Source organism: Saccostrea cucullata, unplaced genomic scaffold, assembly GCF_032062105.1.
Source record: "Saccostrea cucullata isolate Sc308-1 unplaced genomic scaffold, CSIRO_AGI_Scuc_v1 ctg977, whole genome shotgun sequence".
NCBI lineage: Eukaryota > Metazoa > Mollusca > Bivalvia > Ostreida > Ostreidae > Saccostrea > Saccostrea cuccullata.
The window spans coordinates 217,023-237,958 of NW_026925640.1; the positions used below are offsets into that span (position 1 = coordinate 217,023).

Below are 20,936 nucleotides of genomic sequence, written 5' to 3' on the forward strand. Positions count from 1 at the left end.
GTGAGGATTTATGATATATTTATATTGATAATTTTACTAACATGTGCCGGAAATATCAGAATAAACTTGTCACATATAATTATACGTGATTCAAAACATAAAAATTAATAAAGCTTATTCTGAGAAAATTCATTTGTCAATTAATATCAAATAAATGTCATTTTAATGAAGAAATTCATTTCTTTCGTGTTTTTTTTTCCCACTTTTGTTTGTAAACTTTCTCTATAGTAACTACATGTATATTTTTTCAGTCATTTGTGTTCCGTGATATATAGGAAAGTCGTGGTTTGTTAATTATAGCACGTACAAAAATAGATATAATCTATTTCAGAAAAAATGTCTGATTTTTACTTTGAACGTATACCACACATAATTAAAACTATTCATTAAGTAAAAACAGTGACTGTGCAAATGACTATGCACTTCTACATGTACATTACAAAAGGCACAATTCAATTGAATTATAAATTTGAAAACAAAGATAGTTTTTTAACGTGGTTAAATATATCTTCTTCTCAAGTACTGTTATACCAATGTCAACAACACAAAGTATTCTTGGCTGAAGGGAATCAGTAGGTCCAATGTGATTTAGATGAGCGTTGTAGCCCTTGGGCCTCTTGTTTAAAATACATGTACTTTGTCTAGACGTTACAAAGAGATATAATTATGATTATTTTCAATAATTAAAAAAAAGAAATAGAGAGATAAGAAAATTAATCCAACGAGTGTGTTTAGGACCTTACCACTATGTATTAATTATATTTTTAGCTAAAATAAATACCTTTAGTTCAGGTAGAGGTATTTTCTTGATGGCAAAAAAAATGAGCGATTCTATGTGGAAAACTAATTTTTAACTGGGTTCAAGAAAATTTTATCAGAAAATTTCAAATTATGTATATAGTTAATTAAAAGAGTCAAAAATAACGAGTGAATCATTAATATGGGAAAAAATAATCAATATTAAAAAACTTCACACATTTACAGAATAACTATATTGCTATTTTATTTTTTTAAAACAGATTTGAAATTAATTAAGGTAATCTGATCCTCAGTCGGGAATTTTCATTTTATGCACTTCAATTAAAGGTTCTTAGAAACGGTCTAATTAAAAGTTGTTAGCTGTACTTCATCTAAGAATTAATCAAGTTACGTATTTAACAAAATCCAAGATTCAGGGAATAGAGTTCTCGCCCTGTCAGTCCGTCTATTTGTCTAGCTCTCTGTATGTCCGCAAAAACTTTAATCCATTACTTTTGATTGCTAAGAGCGATGGCTTTTATATTTTATGTGTGTATTCCTTGTAACAAAACTTTTCTTTACATAGATACCAATATATTTATTCACTTATTTGATTCTTAAAATCCCTTCCGGTCAAACCACTAGATTCAACATATCACCCGTAATTTCTTAAAATGGAAATGAAATGTAAAGGCTGTATGTATACTTTATCATTATATATTTACATTCCAAATATTTTTCCTATTCTTTGCAAATATATATACTTTGTGTTTTTGAACTGCCATGGTTAATGTTCTAACATGGGATGAGTCATATCCATTGTGATATATAGTCCAAAAATATATATACTAGTACTGCATTTTTTTTGTCAAAAATGATCGTTGAATGGAAAAAAAAAATATGTGGCAAGTCATCAGAAAAATAATGTAAATATAAAATATGAATTCAGTTTTTGAGAATTCGAGAGGAGCATGAACAACAACGTTTCGCGCCTGCATATTTATCATGAAGTGCTTCCGATGTTTCGTGTCATGCCCATGTCATGTAGTAAATTTTTAATTTACTGGGTGGCAGTAAATGCAAAATTTACAAAGTAATTTATGTGACATTAAATCCAGAATTTACAACATGAAATCAGCATGAAACTTTCAACTAAATTCAATTGAATTTTAAAGATTGATGAAGTATATTACAAAAGTGAAGTTTTAAAACATGAAAAATAAAGTTCTTTATTTACATGATTGTACTTAATTGTATTTAACTTTTTCCAACCTTTTGTTTGTTTGTTTGTTTTGAAATTTTTTTTTTTTTTTGAAAGCGAGGAATATAAAAAAAAATTCTTTAGATTTTCATAAAAAATATATAATAGAAAACTTACAGTTCAAGTTATTGAAAATCCTTTTTCATATTCACCTTTGAATAAAATTTTCGACAAAAAACGAAAAATCTTTATATAACGATTTTATTAATACGATTGATCACCCACTGGCGCCGTTATTGAAGCATGCAGTGTCGAATGATTAAAATTAAAACGCTCCATATTGTGGTTTATGGGCAGAAAAACTTAAGTTTTTGTAATTAATTTTTAGAAATTGATAATTGACATAGGGTTGACATAATTATGTGTCGCTCAAAGATATTCTAATTGCGTGACAAGTAAAGTTGCACATTCTTTAAGTATTCTTATTGTTACAAAGTGGATGGTAATACATGAACCTGTGTATCCTCGAAAAAAAAAATAACCGCATGTGGGAAAATCGGAATGACACGGTAATCTTTTTTTCAATTAGGAAGATTTAAGATTATCATTCATGACGCGAATTAACCACTTCGCGGAATTGATCATCACTTCTGTTAGAGATTGAATACTTTACACTGAATAATCAGGGGCAAATACCTGCTGACAAAGCATCTCTTTCATTATTCACCTTACAACTACTATACATGTATATATAAAATATGTCGTGAAACTGATTAAAAGAATTAATTTAAGTTATTTTTAGATGAATTTATCTATATTAGTGCTGTAAGATATTTGAACCCATAAACTTTTAAACCCTCAAAGACCCAATTTTCAAAAAAAAAAATTATCAATCAAGTTAACTTTTGAAAAAGAAAAGGTGGGGAAATCATTTCATATCTGACTTGTGCATTAACTAAAAACCAGACCGTTAAAAGTCAAAAGGTATGACTTTAAACGGTCACCCTATGACCTTAGTCTTGAAGTTTGACCTTTTAAAAAATAACATTGCTGGTAACTTTTAAATAAAACAAACGTAGCAGTTCTATTTTACACGTGCATAACTATTTCAAGGCCTTTTCAAAAATTTACAGTGGTTTTTACCCAATAGACCCTGACATTAAATTGAAAAAAATTACGCATGCAAAAGAAGGGAGCTCTTCTGGTCTTTAAAAAATCATATCTTTAAAAATTAAAAGGCTAAAAGCAACATGAATCTTCGTATTACAAAGTGACAAGAATTCTTTAATGTTTTTTTCAAAATGCTACTCCTCTTCTGATTTCAATACTACTTGGCACAGAAGCAGACTAAGATACATAAACTAGTGCATCGATTTGTGATTTCGATGTACGGTGTGGCCGTGGTTACTAAAAATACGATACTCCAACAGTTTTGGCCTGATTTCAATATAACTTGGCATACAAGTAGACTATACTTGGATACATAGAGTAGTGCATCGATTTTTTATTTCGATGCATGGTGTTGTCATCATATATAATAATATATAAGATTTGTTAAATAATAATATATAATCCTTGGTCTGATTTTAATATAAATTGACACACGAGTAGACTACACTAAGGTACATAATTTGAAGAATTGGTTTTTGATGTTGATTAATGGCTAATTTAGCCATGGTTATTATAAAAATAGAAATTTCTGTGAAATTCTTTAGACATTATTCCTGCTACAGTTTTGGTTTTATTTCAATCTAATTTGGCACAGAAGAAAAAAATGGAATAGTCTTGCTGGTTTTTGCTTTTTGAATTTTTATTGTTATTATATTGATGAAATTTCTTGTTTTTTTCTTTCAAAAATTAACCCTTCTGATAACTTTTGGTAAAAGATTTCAAAATAATAATTTGGCACACAAATAGACTATATTTACATGTATAAGATACCTAATTCCATTTATTGCTGCCTGTTGCAAAGTTTCAAATCCAAGTGCTACTTTTTATTTGTTTTTGACATTAAAGTTAACCTACAGTCTTTAAATTATTTCTTTTTTAATATTTAACAGTTACTTTTGATTGAAACAAAAAAAGATAGGGCTTTCATATATTACATGCACATAATCTATGACAACACCTTTCAGAAAGAATTATCATTTTCTATTTCAGGACCTTGACGTAGAAGTTTGACCCACTTATCTTTTTCTTTTTCCTTCTGTCACAACAGACAGGGCATTTATGACATATGGAAATAACGAAGAAAATTCAAATTAAAAGTGCACTGAAACAATTCATATCGGTTGCAGAGCAAATGGTGACCCCCAAAACATTTTACTTTTTGATGTCATGAACATATATGCATCCCGGCATAGCAAAACAGGCAATGCGCTCCATGACATAATCAGGCAAGCAAACAAGAGGCTAATGGGCAACATCAGTACCTCTAGTTTCTTGGTGACTTTTGTTATGTAACTTTTGCCTTGTAATAGAAACAGTGCATTTTAACAATTTAGAATGCTAAAAATGTTTCAGCTTTTATGGCCCAAAGGTAATAGAAACAATACATGATTTTTACGAATTTTTTCTATTCATAACTTGGATTCCCTATTGTGGCCCCATCCTACCCCCGGAGGTCATGATTTCAACAATTTCAATGTAGAATCTACACTACCCCGGGATGCGTCCACATAAGTTTCAGCTTTTCTGGACCATTGGTTCTTGAGGAGGTTTCTAAAGATTTTCTTATATATTTGTACGCAAAACTTGGAATTCCCTATATTGTGGCCCCGCCCTACCCCGGGTCATGATTTTAACAATTTAAAATCTACATATTAAATGCTTACATATGTTTCAGGTTCAAAAATAAAGTGTATATTGAGAAGATTTTTTTATATATATTCTATGTAAAACTTGGATTCCCTATTGTGGTCCCACCCTGCCCAAACCTGAGTTCTATAATGAATTTAAAAAAATAGATTTTTCACACTTTAGCTGCAGCTAATGAGAGCCCAGTGGTTGTTGAGAAGAACATTTAAATTTCAGATGACCCCATCTTATTTTTGTAACATGCTTAAACATATATTCATCCCCTTGTTAGAGAACTTGGCCCTTTATTATTAAAATCAAAAATCCCCTTTAAAAGGATGCATTAATGTACCAAGTATGAAATTTTATACCGTTTTATGAGAAGAAGTTGAAAATGTAAAAAAAAGCATTTTTTGCTAGAACTACAGACTATTTGGTGTATGGATCACCTTGATGAATGCGTGAAAATTTCACTTGCGCTTACAGCTCAGGTGAGCTAAAAAAAACCAAACAAAACAAATAAACAAAATTCTGTTTCTTTGTTACTAGTGCATCACATATGACTAGTCTTTTGGGGCTATATTATAATACTTGACCTTGTAACCTTGATTTGGAAGTTTGATGTATTTTTGAGAAAATGTCTTTTTTGTTAAATATCTCTACTGAGTCTTTTGAGAATTTTTCTTTTCTATTGTGGCTCCATCATTTGCACATGATGGGTTGCATGCGTAAATTTTAAACTTACATGTAAACTAGGCACTCTGGTCATTGAACATTGAGGATTTTTTTTTGCGCCTGCAACTATTGCTACATGGCACATCAGTTTAAATACTGTTAATACGGCTTCAATTTCCACATCCTGCAGTGAGATTGGAACGCACAACATAAGGATCAACTTCTTTCTCTGCAATTCTAGAGCAAACGTTCTCACCACTGCGCCAAGCAGGGGACTATAATATACAATATGTTCATGTTTCTTGATGTAGTAAGAGATGTAAAACGGGAAAAAAAATATGTTAATGGAAATAGGAAATCTCTTAATTACACAAGCTCTTCTAATTTACCGTACTGTATGAATAAGAACAAATTCTATAATATGCAATTTATTTATTATCAGTCAACATGAATACCACCCTATTATAGTACTTTTGACAATGGCACTGATGGAATCTCTAAATTGTGATTTATATATCGTCTACATATCAATCCCTCAAAAGCCCAATACATACATCAATCTTGTATTAAGCTATTCTTTAATGTTAAGTAACAGAAAAATTTGTGTCATATCTCTTTTAACATAACTGTGACAATAATTTCTAATACTTTAAACAGAAAATAATATGTTGTTGAGATTTTTCTGTAGACACAATAGATAACTCAATTACACAGAAGATGAGTCTTTACAAAACTATACTCTGACAACTGTTCAATACTTTCAGTACTTTCATTATCACAGCTAGATGTTAAAATTCTCTTTCCACCATTTCAATAGATAATCAGACATTTCCAAGTTTTTAAAATGTCAGACATTCTCCTCTCATTCCTGATTTCATGAGTGACCAAAAAAACTTTATACATGTAATGGAAATGCTGTAACTCCAATACTTATATTAAGCATATATACAACACACCTAAGACCCCTTATTATACAAGTGCTTCTGTCAAAGGGTGTCAACATAATGAATTTGTGATTATAATGCCAGAACTCCATAAATATAAGCCATAGATTATAAATTACAATATGGAATACTCCATATTTCACTGAAAATAAGGCAATGTGCTTATATTTACATGTAGTTGCAATATTACAGAACATGAAAAAAAAACTTAGGAAAATGATGTTGAAAGTAAATTTCAAGCAATGACTAGATGTACCAATCTATGAATGGGTAGGTTGATTCACAACTGAACTTTTTATGGGTTTTCAGTTTTAACAAAGTTGAATGTGGCATTGATCTGCAAAGGTGTGTGTAACCTGAACAGTTCTTGCCACAAAATGTAGCAATTAAAATATTACATCACACACTGCACACAGTTACAAGTTGAAGCAAGTAAAAATTTGCATCCTAAAAATGATGCTGATTTGTTGAAATTAATTTTTAAAATAAATTTACTTTGGTACAAATTTCAATCTCCATTAATATGCTAATTGTTTCTTTTGATTATGTATATATAGACAGGAAAGTTAGAATGTGGTGTTTGCCAAATATAACAGATCTCTTGTATTTTTTTTTTAAATTGGTAACTTACAAAAAATCAAAACATTTTAAAAACCAATACACATGAATTTCATAATGAAGACATGTCAAGCATTCACATTATCAATTACATGTTCAGTATATAATCAATATAGTGATACCAAATGGAAGAAGGTCCTGTAAAGTTCACTTCAGTCAATCAAATTTTAATTATAGATCAACACGTTTAGTACTGACTGTCAGTTAGATTTTATGGGGAGCTTACTTTTATGTCACTGTGAAGTGGAAAGACAAATTAAAATTCATTGATCATGTGACATTTTACTTTTTTAAAAACTGAATGGCACTTTATTACACCAATGTATCGCTGCCCTGTCAGTTTTGAATTAATCTCACATTTTTCCCAGACAATTTTAATGTCTTTGTGAGATATGGATGCACAGAAGTTGCCATTAACTAACACAGAAAAATTAATTACATTTACCCTCAGTCAATAGATTTAGCCCTAATTAGATTAAGTTTCTGTGACATAAGTTATAGTACATGTATTACATTTTTTTCTTGAATACAAGACTACTCTAACATACAAAGCAGATTAATAACAGACCAATAACAGTGCAGAAATAATTGTAAATCACAAACAGTATATAATTTTTAAGTATTAGAACATTTTTAAAGAGCAAATCAAACTATTTTCATACATTAAGAAGTCTATAAGTAGAAACACTCCCTAAAGCAACATTTACAGCAGGGTATGACCTAAAGGCAAAAATAGGTCAACTATCAAATCATAAATCTAAAGAGTACAGAGGGATAATGAGACAAATATGAGGGATGTGCTGACGAGTTTAAGCTTTATACAGCAACTTCATGAAAAAACAACTTTCATTCGTGGATTATGTCATGTGACATAAAAATACGATTTTAAGAATGCGAACAAACAAAACAGACTGGTTACATATAATAAGGTTTAAATCAAATGCTTGAGTGTCGAAACATCTGGAAAAAGACTAAAATATTTCCAATCTTATTTTCGATGTTAAATGAGTATTGTCTGAAATTTATAAAAAGTAATTTTGAATAAAAAAATATTACAAGTTTTTTTCATTCATATCCATGTGCATTCACAGGAAAAAAAAATTCTACTTTATAAAAACTCATTTGATGTATAATAGCCTGTACTAATGTATTACTTAAACTGTAAAAGGTATACATGTACTTTATAAATTTGAGACCAGATTTTATGATACAAGTATGTCCAAATAATGGAGAAACTAAGAGCAAAATGGAGAATAAACCATTATTTTAAATTCATGATACTAAATCCCTATAACTTAAAGGAAGGGTTACTTATGAGCCATTTTCAATAAATGGCATGTAAAATTTGTGTTGAGTTATAATCCATTAAAATTATGTATTTGTTACCCTACAATTAAATCTGTATGCATTGTAACAAATTGACAGAGATGATGAACAAAACATGCCATCATATTATTAAGTCTATATGTTAAATTTTATTGTACAGAAGTAAGAGTTATTTACAGCTCAATACTATCAGTTATCTTGTCTTATTATTAGTTTTTTGGACATGTCCATCCTGTGAACAATATCAGAAGAAACTTAAAATTGGACGGATCCATTTCCCAAATTGCTCAACAATTAAATAGCACTAAAGCCCCTCTCACTAGGGGTTCTTGTTAAGGTGTACAGAAAGATAAAATTTTAAAAATATTTTTTGAAATTTAAAAGCATACACACACTTATATGCCCAATATTCTTTATGTGCTTGTGTTTTACGCATTATTCAAAATCTAGATGAGGACAGATTATGCATTTTTATCAGATATCATGGAATAAACATCTTAAATTATGTTCTGCAATATATGTGAAATGAATACTGTAAATGTATTATATTTGGCTGTGTATTCTTTTTAGCGCTTTTGGCGGAAAGAAACTTCCACTAATTCAAGTACAACGCTAAATGTCTTACACATATACTCATAAATAAGAACATTAGGAAATACGCTAAATCAAATCTACGCTAACTTGTTCAAAAGACAGTTTCCGCGAAATATCGTACACGCCAAATATAATACATTTACAGTAAGCTTACAGTGTAGCCGCAAAGATTTAAAGTTTTCATTCAAAGTCTTACAAAGTGATGCAAAGATTATAGATTTATTCGAGTGGCAAAAAAGGTCAGATTTGCATAAACATAGCAAGCTGACAATTTCCTAATTATGTTTTTCAAAAATTTGATATTTTCATCACTCAAAACCAAAAAATTTTCAAAAATATATTTCAATTGAGGCATTCACCTTTTTGCTTTTACCATGTCCCCAAGTTATATAAACTTCATTATATGGGGTTAAAATAGAAGCTATATGAGTTGTATACATTCATACTTTAACAATAATACACCAAGGATGATCATCTTGGCTTCAGAAAAAAAAATTATAAAGCAACAAAGAGATTTCCTCCCAAAAAAATGTATAACAGTAAAATGATCTCATCATTTTATACATACACAACACATGAAATATAACAAAATAATCAATAAATATGAAGGATATGATGTCCAGTAATTTTCTTCTTTAATCAGAGTGTATTGTAAAACTCTGGTTATACACTATAGCTATACTTGTAGTGCCACAGCAACAGGCTTCACAAGTACATATATTTCTATTTAAATAATCCTTTCATGCCATTCTTTATAGCTTTTGAACAATGATGAAAATGCATTTCTCTCTTTCTCTCTCTCTCTCTCTCATCCTTTCTCTCTTTCTTGTTTTCAATGACAGTCATAAAATCCAAGAGTTGCTTTCCATGGTCATTCTTTACATCTACAGTAATGCGTTTTTTTAATGTACTTAATTGTCTTTCTTTTGGCATTTATAATCAAAACAGTATTAGCCCATACAAAAACTGCATCCCTGCCTAAATTATGTCCAAGACCTGAAATTTCAATGTCAAATTTCTTTGGTTTACTGGTCTTCTTCACATTTTATTCAGTAAGAAATTCCCATCCTATGGCCATGTGAAACCTTTGTTTAAAATACAGATCTTTAAAACCTTTCTTTTGGAAGATCTGGCTCAGATGAATATGTATGATGATACGATAATGCAAGCCACCAAACACACCTTGACCAAGGAAAGCAAATCATTGAATATATATTTACATATTATTCCACAGCTTCAATGTCATACTAAGACACAAGGGCACTATAGCTGTCTTTGGTTTGCCTTCCTCACAATTCTAGAGCTCTGCCCTTCAACACATGGATATGGTGACATTGATGCCAAGGTTGCCATGGTCGGCAAATAATTGGGCAATGTTTGTATCGAACACGAGGCAATCACTGGCAATGATGGCGGACTGTACGCCATCGTGAATACTACGGGGGGTGGCTTCCCAGGACAGACGTCGGCGATGACCGTTTAACTCCAGTCTGAAAGTTCAAAACAAGAATGTAGTAAAAGCTTATATTAAACAATGTGTAATAACAAGAAAATAATCAATCATTATGTTTGAGTGTGAATATGCACTCTCAAGGCTTCTAGATTTGCCAACTAAGACAACAAGCCCCCATCATTCTAAACTGTAGCTTGCTAAAGTGATTTTTCTGACAGAATTGACAAATTTGTTATTTGTAATAGTATTTATTAAAAATTTGATTTGAACATGCTTTATTATCTAATAATACATAAATGGATTGGGCAGCAGTCATATCTCTATACTCAAACATAAAATTATCTTGACGAGCCTATCCCACAGGTATAACTCCCTGAATTCAAGGCATTAAACTTATACATTCTTACCTGTATGCAAAGTTCTCGGCCTGCTTGCGTGTGCCAATCAGCTGCACAATGGCGTAGAACATTTGCTGACCTTCCAGCTTCTCCTGTTTCTCCAGGACCAGCATGAAATTGTGACCAAAGCAGGACTGCATCATGACCCAGTCCACTGCTCCGGGGAGGTTGATATCGGTGGCGAGGAATACTATGTCCTCACCTAAAAAACAGCACATCAGAAAACGCTACTGCAAAAAATCTTCAAAAGGCAAATTGATCACATTTCCTGTGGAATGTGGCCCTAATTAAACAAGGTATATTTTTGTCAAGTAATAAGTAAATAATGAGTTTGACAGTTCTCCATTGACTTGCTTACAAACTGGACTTACATAAATTATCACAAATCACAGAGGACAAACTATATAAGTAAGAGTCTTATTTGGCAGTCTTTGACACAGAAATAAAATAAATTTTTTTTTTTTTATATTTTGTGATTACAAACTAAAATTGATGCTGGTTTACACCAATAGACTTGACCTACCCTGCAGTGTGGTGATACTTTTATGCTGCTGCATCAGATGCTGCATAACCTGCTCCAGAGACCCCTGCCATTTACACGAGGCTCCAGGACAAGGGCAGCAATAGGGTCTGTAAAGAAATAGCTCTGATAATTATAGGAATTGTATTATACATGTATTTGTAGTGAATTATCACAGAAAAAATTGTTGGACAAAACTAAATTAAATAAAATTACTAATATTTGTCAATTTCACATGAAAGTGTGTTGAAATTTGCTTACTTTCCAAGGCTTGGTTACTTTATGAAGACCAAGAAAAATATATCTTTTTTTTTTTTTTTTAAATTTCAAAAAGTGACATGTCAAGCTACATAATAAGATTTTTATAGTCACATTCACACACACATTCACACTTTCCCTCTGATTTTAAACAAGAATGAAATATTAAATAAAGTCTTCCATTCAAGAAATATTTATAGTTGGTGTTTTAATAAATGTTTATAACTCAAAAATATTAATCCATGGTGACCATAGATTTTCAAAATTGTTCATTGTATATTTTGTACAAGGATTGTCCCAAAATTTTGTAGACTGAGCTTATATCTTTTAAAGGAAGTAATGAATCTTTATAAAATTTTCAGGGTGGATAAAGCGTGTTCTTGGCAGATAAATTATGAAGTTTTATCAAGTTTACTCAAATTCTTAAATTAAACAAAATGGTTACAGTTATAAATGTGAAATATCTTAATTACTATGATATGATCAAACATTAAAATATGTAAACAAATTATATGCATGTACAGGTATGAAATAATAATAATTTGAAAACGCCATATCTCTAGGGGCTTTTCGTCTGTTTTCTCTAATGGAGTTGCACAATGGAACTCTTGCCCATTTCTTAGCCCTGTCTTTTATTTTAGTTACTGTTATTCTCATATACATCATGCACATAGAGAAACCATTTAAGTCATTTTAAATACTAAGGACAAGAAAAAGTTTCCTAATCTACCAAACATTTATAACTGGTACATTTCGGTGAGAGTGAATTTAGGATCAAACACTTCATCATAGTCCAGTGCGCAGCCTGTGCAAACGCAGCTGTCATTTTTCAGAAAGTCGGATTTCAACCTCATGACTCAGACTTTGTATATAAAACGTTATAAAATTCATATTCATCAAAGCATAAGCACCAAAATTTGAGGAAACAAATAACAGCTTTTCAAAAAGCTTGCCTGACTAATGCCATCAATATCTATAGAACCCATCTGAAGGACCAATCTCCACGTTCCGCTGTGGATTCGAACCCGCGACTTAAAGATGAACACCTCACTCCGCGAGTCTAAAAATGGTTGCAGAGGATTGAGTCAATATGGTAAATAAGGAAATATAATTGATTTATGCTGGAAAATGGTGGCTATGTATGTAAAGGTTACATAAATTAGATTCAACTGCATACAGCATAGGCTATGAGGAAGACAGTTGAAAATATGATAACTACAAGAAACTGGGAATCGTAAAGGTTATGACTGACATGAAGAATATGCTAGTTTTTGGGTACATGCCAAGCATCAAGGATTGTTGGAAACGTGGAATAAATAAAGCCCATTATGTATAATGACCCAACAAACTTAATGGTGATATATGAATGGCTACTTTTAGAAGTGGTACATTAAGAGATATAATGTTAAAAAGTATTTTCAAAAAATTAATAAACTCTCACAATCCTTAAATAAGAGGAGGCACTTTCCTAAGTCTGTATTCTGTTTTTGTAGAAGGAAACCCCTGTAAGAAGGGGGGGGGGGGGAGTTATGACCAAATGTATATTTGGCCAGTTCGTACTCTTAAGAAGTTTTTGTTCGTTTCGTTTTTATTACTTTAAATGATGTATCTTATATATACAATATCAGAAATGTTTTTTTTTCCAAAGCTCTATAAGGACAAAAAAAACACACTTCATATAATTAATGCAGTTTTCATTTCCATTCAACATGTTCAATAGAATAGTCCAGGAAAATGATGCCAAAACTTACAGGTGACCTATTGGTGCGAACTGCGAAATGATTGTGTCACCCCTTACCTAGAAGACAAATGGACTAATCCAGTAGTATAGAAATGCAGAAAAAAGGTCAAACGGACATGTCCATATAGGAACTCGCATGAAATAAATAGCTGCATGCAAAAAAACTAACGGAAATAAATGCATCAATATATTGTATCAGTAATATGGTTATTTTTCTAACGCCGTGACGTCAGGCAATATAGTCTACAGTGAATTTAGATCACACTTTCAACCAGAAAGCAAAGATGAAATTTTGAAATGTCAGATTTTTGCTAATAAATATATACAATTTCGAGGCAAAAGCCTAATATATATAGAGTCTTTTATTAAATGTGGTTTACAAACTATTGGAGATATCTTGGATAACGATACTACATTGTAAAACTTTTAAGACTAATGCTTACATATTTTAAAAACTTCTTGATAAAAGGAGTTGGATTTTTGAATACAGTAAAATAAAAGCCACTATACCTAAAACATATCTTGACATTCTTGAAGGGAGAAATACTGTTCATAAATTTTGAAGATATAAAACTTAAAGATATTTAAAGAATATTAAACAAAAATATCACTCAAAAATCTCAAGAAAAATTGGAGAAATTTATGCAAATTGAATTCACATGGAAAAGAATTTGGGGCTCAATTCATGAAGTTAGGTTAAAACAAAAGATTCAAGAATTTCAATGGAAATGTTTGCATAATTAACATCTTAAACACTGAAGAAAAATCAAGTAAAATGGGTTTATCAAATGGTAAATGCTTTTTCTGTAAATCAAATATTGAGAGTCAGAAACATCTATTTTATGAATGTAAACATATCAAACCACTTTTAGAAGTGGTACAAAATATTTATAATGTTAAAAATTCCTGTAGTGAATCCAAAGTTGATATATGTATTGTTTTACTGGGATTTGCTGGAGAACGCAAAAATGTTCGAATTTGTGCTAACACCTTGATTTATATTCCGGGGTATATACATGTAAGTGGTCAATATGGAAACAAGAAACAGCATCAAGTATGAAAATATAAGTATTAATTACTACTTCAATATTCTTGAATGAATTCAAGAAAGAAATGAAATTGATCTTTCAATTACTCTTAAGAAATTAGCCCCTTCATGGTAACTGCAGTACAACACTTTTGCAGGGCAAAATAATAATGTTTGGCGAAGATTTTGTTGAGAGACAATTAAATGACGTATATATAACAATTTCTTTTACGTCATATTTTACCAAACTATACCATCTTGCCCTGCAAAAGAGCAGTACCACAGTTACCGTGAAATGGTCTATGATAAGAGAAACTTCAACAGAAATTTAAAATTAATATTTAATAGATATGCTTACAGACTTCAATTAATTAACTGTTACCTTTTTTCCTCACTACAGATTTAAATAAAAATACAATGATCTTTTCACAGATATATATGTACATTCTATTGTCACACTCTCACCAAAACTGATTCCATATTTATATAAATACATATATTATTTGATTTATATGTATTAGATGTAAAGTTATGTGTGTATGTTGCTGTAGGGATTATTATTATTTATTGTTATAGAGGGAGCTTAGTCAGGGCCCCATCCCTGGCAGCTGCCCTACATATCAGCTGTTCATTGTTATAAGTCTGGGAAATAAATGTTGGGGCAACTTGGGGAAAAAAAAGGATTCTATACTGTAACCATTGAGCAGAAGTATCCATAGTTGTTCTAAAAAAACCTTAAAAACATTTTGAACACAAATATCAGATTCTAAAAACACTGATAGTTCCTGGTTCCATCTAAATAATAAATATTGATGTAGGAATGACATTGTTTCTATTCAAATATCTATAAATTATTTTAGCGCACTTTTCAAATACAATAATATTTTCAAAATAAAAAGGAATAAAAGGGATACATTCCCTCTTAATAACAGATGATTTATCTATAGACATTGTTTTTAAAAACCTGGATATAGCACAGATAATACTGTTGTATTTGCATAATGCAAACATTACCCATTCAATTATTGAATGGAGAAAAATATATCTTTAGTTAACTGTTTTCCAAAACCTTTGAGTATATTAAAATATATTCCAAATTCTTAGCCACAACACATGCCAGAAAAATGATGCACTGATGAACTGTTAAAAATCACAGTTTTATAAATTTGTTCTATTTTCTCTAAAATTCCTTCTGTAAAATGAAATACCCAGAGCATATCAGAATTTTGCATGTGTGATGAATTAAAATGTCCTTTGGTAACATGGTAGGCCCCCTCCTATGACTTTTGACCTTACCTGTATTCACAGGTTTCTTCGTGCTCCTGTTTGTCTGTGTGGAGGAGGGTAACAGGACAACCACTGGAGGAATATTTACAGGGGAACATCACCGTCGTGGCCACCTTCTCCATGGCCAGGTTCCTGATGTTGCCTACATGAATCAGAGACATAAAACATATAAATACAATAATCCCTGCGTACAGTGGTTTTTCTTCCATTTTTTATTTAAGACATATAATGGAAATCCAAGAAATGACCACAATTTTTGATTTGAACATATTTTATTGAACACAATCAATGGAATTGGACACACTCTACAAAATTTTCGCACAATTTTCTAACCGAAAATTGAATAGAAATTGTAACTAGGAGTAATTAAGACTCCTTGGGAAAAAAGTAAACTTACGGTATTTTACGATAACAAATCTCCTTACCTAGAGGTCCGCGACATGTTGGACACATGTTTAGCTTCTGTTTGCAGGCCTGGCAGACAATATGGCCGCTCTGACACTGGGTGATGGGTGGCAGTGCATAGTCGAAGCAGACAGGACATTCAAAGAGGGAGGCAAGGTCTGAATTACTGCTCCCTGCCGCAGCTGTTAAAAGAGAACGGATAACTGTTAAACTTATATCAATAGAATGAAGTGTGTATACTTGTGAGCATAAACAGTATGCATATTTATCATGTTTATGTACAACATACAATGACATATATGACCAAATCACAAAGTTTCTTCAAACATGTCAAATAATCATATTTGGGTTTTTTTTCTAAAGAAAACTTAAGGTAATATCTGCCACAGTTTACTGTACATGTAATCAGAAACACTTCACATTTGAAAAATTTTCCATGCAAACAAACAGACATTAGCTTTAATTGTGAGTGTTCCATCCAAAAAAAACAAACTTTTAAAACAACAATTCTTTAAAATGGTGTTAAAATTCTAAACACCATACCAAAAGCCTGAACAATCCCATCATGGTAACTACAGCATCATACTCCAATAACCTCAATATACATGTAGTGACAGTACATTTAAACAGTCCACTGTAACATATGTATTTTCTATGCTTGAAACCTTAACCTGCAAATGTTTCAGTTCAACCTAACTTTTCCGAGTTCATACTCTCTAAAAATTCCTCAAAACAACAAACACAAGACCAAGAATACAAAATAAACTTACCAATCATTTCAGTTTGTAAATCAGGGATATTGTTACACATTTTGAACAGTGTGTATTCCCTCACACATCCATAAATCACAAATTTACAATTCTTCACAAATACACTTTTTTTCAGAAACTCATTCAAAGAAATGAGTTGATGCTTTCTCTGTGAAAAACGTGATAATTGTGTCCATTTCTGCACATTTGCAGACTGACGTACCTGGTAATTAGCAAATTATCACATCTGATATGATACCTTTGGAAAAAATCAATTTTTTTCCTGCTGGCTTCGTCCATGTTATTAAATAAGATGTCTTTTAGAAAATATGCATGTTGACAAGATTAATGCTTTTTTAAAAAAATGCTTATCTTAGCTCTTAGGGAAGCCCTTTAAATTTGTTTTTATGGGCATTCAAGATTTGGAAAGATGGGATTTGAGTGTAGGTGAAAAATAAGAAGTTGGATCCCCCTGGATTGTGTAACATTCAAAGATGAGTAAAGTATTTCACTTTTGTAACAAAAGTATCCAATTTTATCATCTCAAACATTTGTTATATCAAGGTAGTCTCAAAATAATATTTGTCTGCTAAAAATTAACTAGTATAAGTGAAGATATTGTGTAAAGTTTTAAGTACAGTGTATTACTTGTAATGTTTTACAGTCTACCATCTTTTTTTCCTTTACTCATGATACTGCTACATACATGGTTTAGACTTTCTTTATTTTGTGGCTTGATTTTGTTTAGGAATCATAAAAGCACTAGCAAATTGTATAATCATGATAATCAAAAGCATGAATTTGAAATATCAACCTTTTTTCAGACAGGCAATGTTAATAAGTAATGCATGCATTGTTTCCATGGAGCTAGGTATTACAGAATTGATACGGAGGTGGGTACTCATTTTCAAAGTACAGTAAAACTTGTCCAATCTGGCCACCACTGGTCATACATAAAATAAATAAGTTAAATATAAATAAAGATATGAAATAAATAATAATTAACACCAACTGAGTCAAACTTTCTTTTAAAAAAATATATAAAGAACTTTTTAAAATAAATTATTCTTATATGCAAAGAAATAATTTGTTTATTTCAATGCAAAAAAAGATTTTATAAGCTATTAAACATATTGTGATACATATTGTATCAAGGCTTAAATATTGTAAAACGTATCGATATAAAAAAATTTGTATCGTCCCAGCCCTACATCCAAATCACTTAGACATGGTATCTGAAATTGTTAGAGAAAGTTCAACTGTACATGTATGTGTACATATCAAAACAAACTCACCTAGTGCAGCCTGTGTGTTGATATTTGCAGTTCCGACATTGTGTATTTGCTGGCGGGGTTGTTTTCCCGAGGACGAGGGCTGACGACTGAGGCTCATTATAGCCGTCTTCTTAAAGAGGACAAGCTAGGAGCTGTCAAAAGAAACGGTTATCATATGTGAATTCAAAGCACACAGTTTAATAAGTCTATTTATATTATAATAAAGCTCTAGAATAGATAATCATTAGAAGTGGATGGGCAGCTTTCATCATTCATGCACCCAAAAAATAATAAATTAAGAACAAACAGGAGCAAAAATTATCAGCTGTTACTATATTATATGGGCAAATTGGAACCCAAGAGATTTAAAGGGCAATATATCATGTTCTCACAGCAGTTTTCATTCAAGAAGGGATTATTAAAATAAATGTACATGATTTGAACTTCATATTCTACATTTATTTAATTACTTTTCAATGTTATTTCATACCTTTCAGTCTGATTAAAATGAAACCCTAGTGCCTCTATTCTGATGGTCATGTAGAATGATTAGAATTGATGCATTTTGTTGTCTTTCTAGTTTTAAATATAGTAAAACAAGATACTGAGCTAGATGCATTCAAATTTTACTTTTCTTTCATCCAAGGAATTTTAACTGCATGTTCAAAAATGTTCAAGAAAACTATTTTCTCTGTTTCTTTTTTTTTTTTTCATAGATTTGAAGTCAAACTGTCACATTCAAACAATACCAGCCAGGAAACAATCTTGGAAGATGGAAACAACAACTATAAAGATTAAGAATTAACCATGACTAAATAAATGTGACAAATTGTGTTGAATATGTGCTGAATCCATGCAGCTAGATCTTACTTTGAAAACTTACTGAAAGTGAATATTCTACACGCTATAGTGTTAATTAAATTAAATAAAATACAATACAGCATTTGTGTATCCTTTGCTTGAGTCAATTTGAGAGAACTTAGATTTGGAAAGTTAAGTTCTTTTGGGCTTCAATATTAATTTTAATTCAAATCTTAAATTTTAAGAGACAACAAAGTGAACTTAAAGCTTAAACATGTTCACTTAATTATCATCCATTCCTCAGTAGCCCTGACACAGGCACTTGTTTCGTATATGGGGTACCCCTACTTGGTAAAATAAGTAGGGGATACCCTAGATAGAATGTTCTATCGTTAAAATGATATTGTCCTACGGACCCGGTTTAACGATAGAATTCGTTCCGTGTATTCGTAATGTAGCAAAAGAAACACGGGCGATAACTCGCATAGTGCATTTACTAGGAAGAATCTAGAGAGTTCCGAATGTAAACATGGCAGGATTTGAATCGAGAGAAAAACGTTGAGAAAATTATATTAGATTTTCGTATTTATATGGATTATTTTTTGGGATAAAAGGCATAAGCAATCTCAAAAAGGTTTGTTTTGATTATTTGGATAGTTATTTCCAGTGCAAATCATTTTATATTCTTCAAAATCGTTTCGGAGCGGATCCGCTCCGATTTGCTACATTACAATTATATGGGACGTATTCTAACTGTGGTGAGGGCTTGTACCGAGACACAGTTAGATTATTCTAACTAGGGATACCCCGTATACGAAACAAGCGCCTGTGAACCCTGAGCAGTGAGCAGATATACAGACATAAGACTGTTATCCATCTTTGGTGTCATGAGTGGCAGAAAGTCTTCCCTAGACCTATACAGAATGTATACAGTGGAGTGCTTGCATATCACTGCAATATTCTTTATGATTTATCAGCTGTTTATGGCCTATTCCTAATGCACCCCCTCCTTTTCTAAGATGTAAACTTCCGGCGATATCCCTTTCATGGCTCACTCTCAAAAAAGTTGTTTTCTTAAAACACTTGTTGTCTCAAATAAAACCACATCTTCATCATAAAATTTCACCTGTCCTACATCGGTTGCTTATGATGGGATAGTGCGAAAATAATGGCGGATGTGAACAATAACAAGTCTTACTTAGCATATATACGGCCCCATCGTATGCCTCAGACCCAAGAAAACAATATCTTTATCGGATCTTGAACCTTTCGATGAAAAATAAATGTCAAATTTCTTAGTACAAAGCTGCAAACCTGCGTCAAAACGACGGGTTGTTACAATAGCACTCTTCTGTTTCTTGTTCGTCGCCTTCCTTTTGGTGCATAACGTCATCAAATATGTAGACTACGTTACTTCCTGTTTTAGGCGGGGTCATTTCAAAATACGATACTATCCTATCGCAATATTCGTTTAACGCAAGTCAACCTTGACTTTCTTTACGACTTAATTTTTTTACTATCATCTAATTAATAACGAAGAAACCTCATAGAAAATTGGATGGAGTGGGTCAGTAAGGTCCGACTATTAGTTCATATTGTAAAACAGTAAAACTGACTTTGGATATCATGGGAAAAAAAGATCATTAATATATATAAGATTATTGTACCGGTATAAATTTGCTTCATTTTTTTCTTGCTTTTTCTTCTCAAGAATGTGAATGAGTCAATTTAGCACTTTGAAAATTTCCCCGTACAACCCCGTACAATTACTTCCGGCATTTCGAATATTCAAGGAGTGGATCCAATGTCCATTTATGGGTTGGGTTCCTCCTACCCCCTTTAGCGAGTTAAACGACGGTTTTGCCTTGGAAAAAAATATGTTACTTCAGACCTCTAACCTTCCTGTTTTATAAATGTGTAAAGCATGGCATGATTTATAACGCATGTAATGAAAAATTTTATGTATTTTTTTCGCCACCGTTAACAGGCTAGGGTGAATACATCGATATCTATGTGGGCCTACTGATGATTTACATGTACACAATCATAGAATGTATACAACCGGCATTTGCCAAATCTTAATGGCTATATATAATTGCATGCAATCAATTAAATACAATAGCTACGAATA

At 31.5% G+C, this 20,936-nt stretch overlaps 1 protein-coding gene across 2 annotated transcripts; it reads right to left on the minus strand.

Annotated features, from left to right (window-relative positions):
• Window positions 1-5,822: 5,822 nt before the first annotated feature.
• On the minus strand, window positions 5,823-20,212 carry LOC134269429 (E3 ubiquitin-protein ligase Siah1-like). Of its 2 annotated transcripts, none has more exons than XM_062751621.1 (7): window positions 20,120-20,212; window positions 18,026-18,156; window positions 16,002-16,163; window positions 15,586-15,718; window positions 11,267-11,373; window positions 10,753-10,945; window positions 5,823-10,382 (listed from the first exon to the last, which is right to left on the minus strand). In XM_062751621.1, the coding sequence occupies exons 2-7, from the start codon at window positions 18,120-18,122 to the stop codon at window positions 10,205-10,207; spliced, it is 870 nt and encodes a 289-aa protein (XP_062607605.1). In that variant the 5' UTR covers window positions 18,123-18,156; window positions 20,120-20,212; the 3' UTR covers window positions 5,823-10,204. The 2 variants fall into 2 exon arrangements, with proteins under 2 accessions (XP_062607605.1, XP_062607606.1); XM_062751622.1 differs by having other exon boundaries at window positions 20,004-20,160.
• Window positions 20,213-20,936: the final 724 nt, after the last annotated feature.

What these genes read in the sequence shown, in the direction of transcription:
- LOC134269429 (XM_062751621.1), bottom strand. Translation starts at nt 18,122, where the DNA reads ATGAGCCTCAGTCGTCAGCCCTCGTCCTCGGGAAAACAACCCCGCCAG. An exon ending in AACATGTCGCGGACCTCTAG is followed by an intron (nt 15,719 to 16,001) that starts GTAAGGAGATTT and finishes TGATTCATGTAG; the next exon opens with GCAACATCAGGAACCTGGCC. An exon ending in GCCGAGAACTTTGCATACAG is followed by an intron (nt 10,383 to 10,752) that starts GTAAGAATGTAT and finishes TTGAACTTTCAG; the next exon opens with ACTGGAGTTAAACGGTCATC.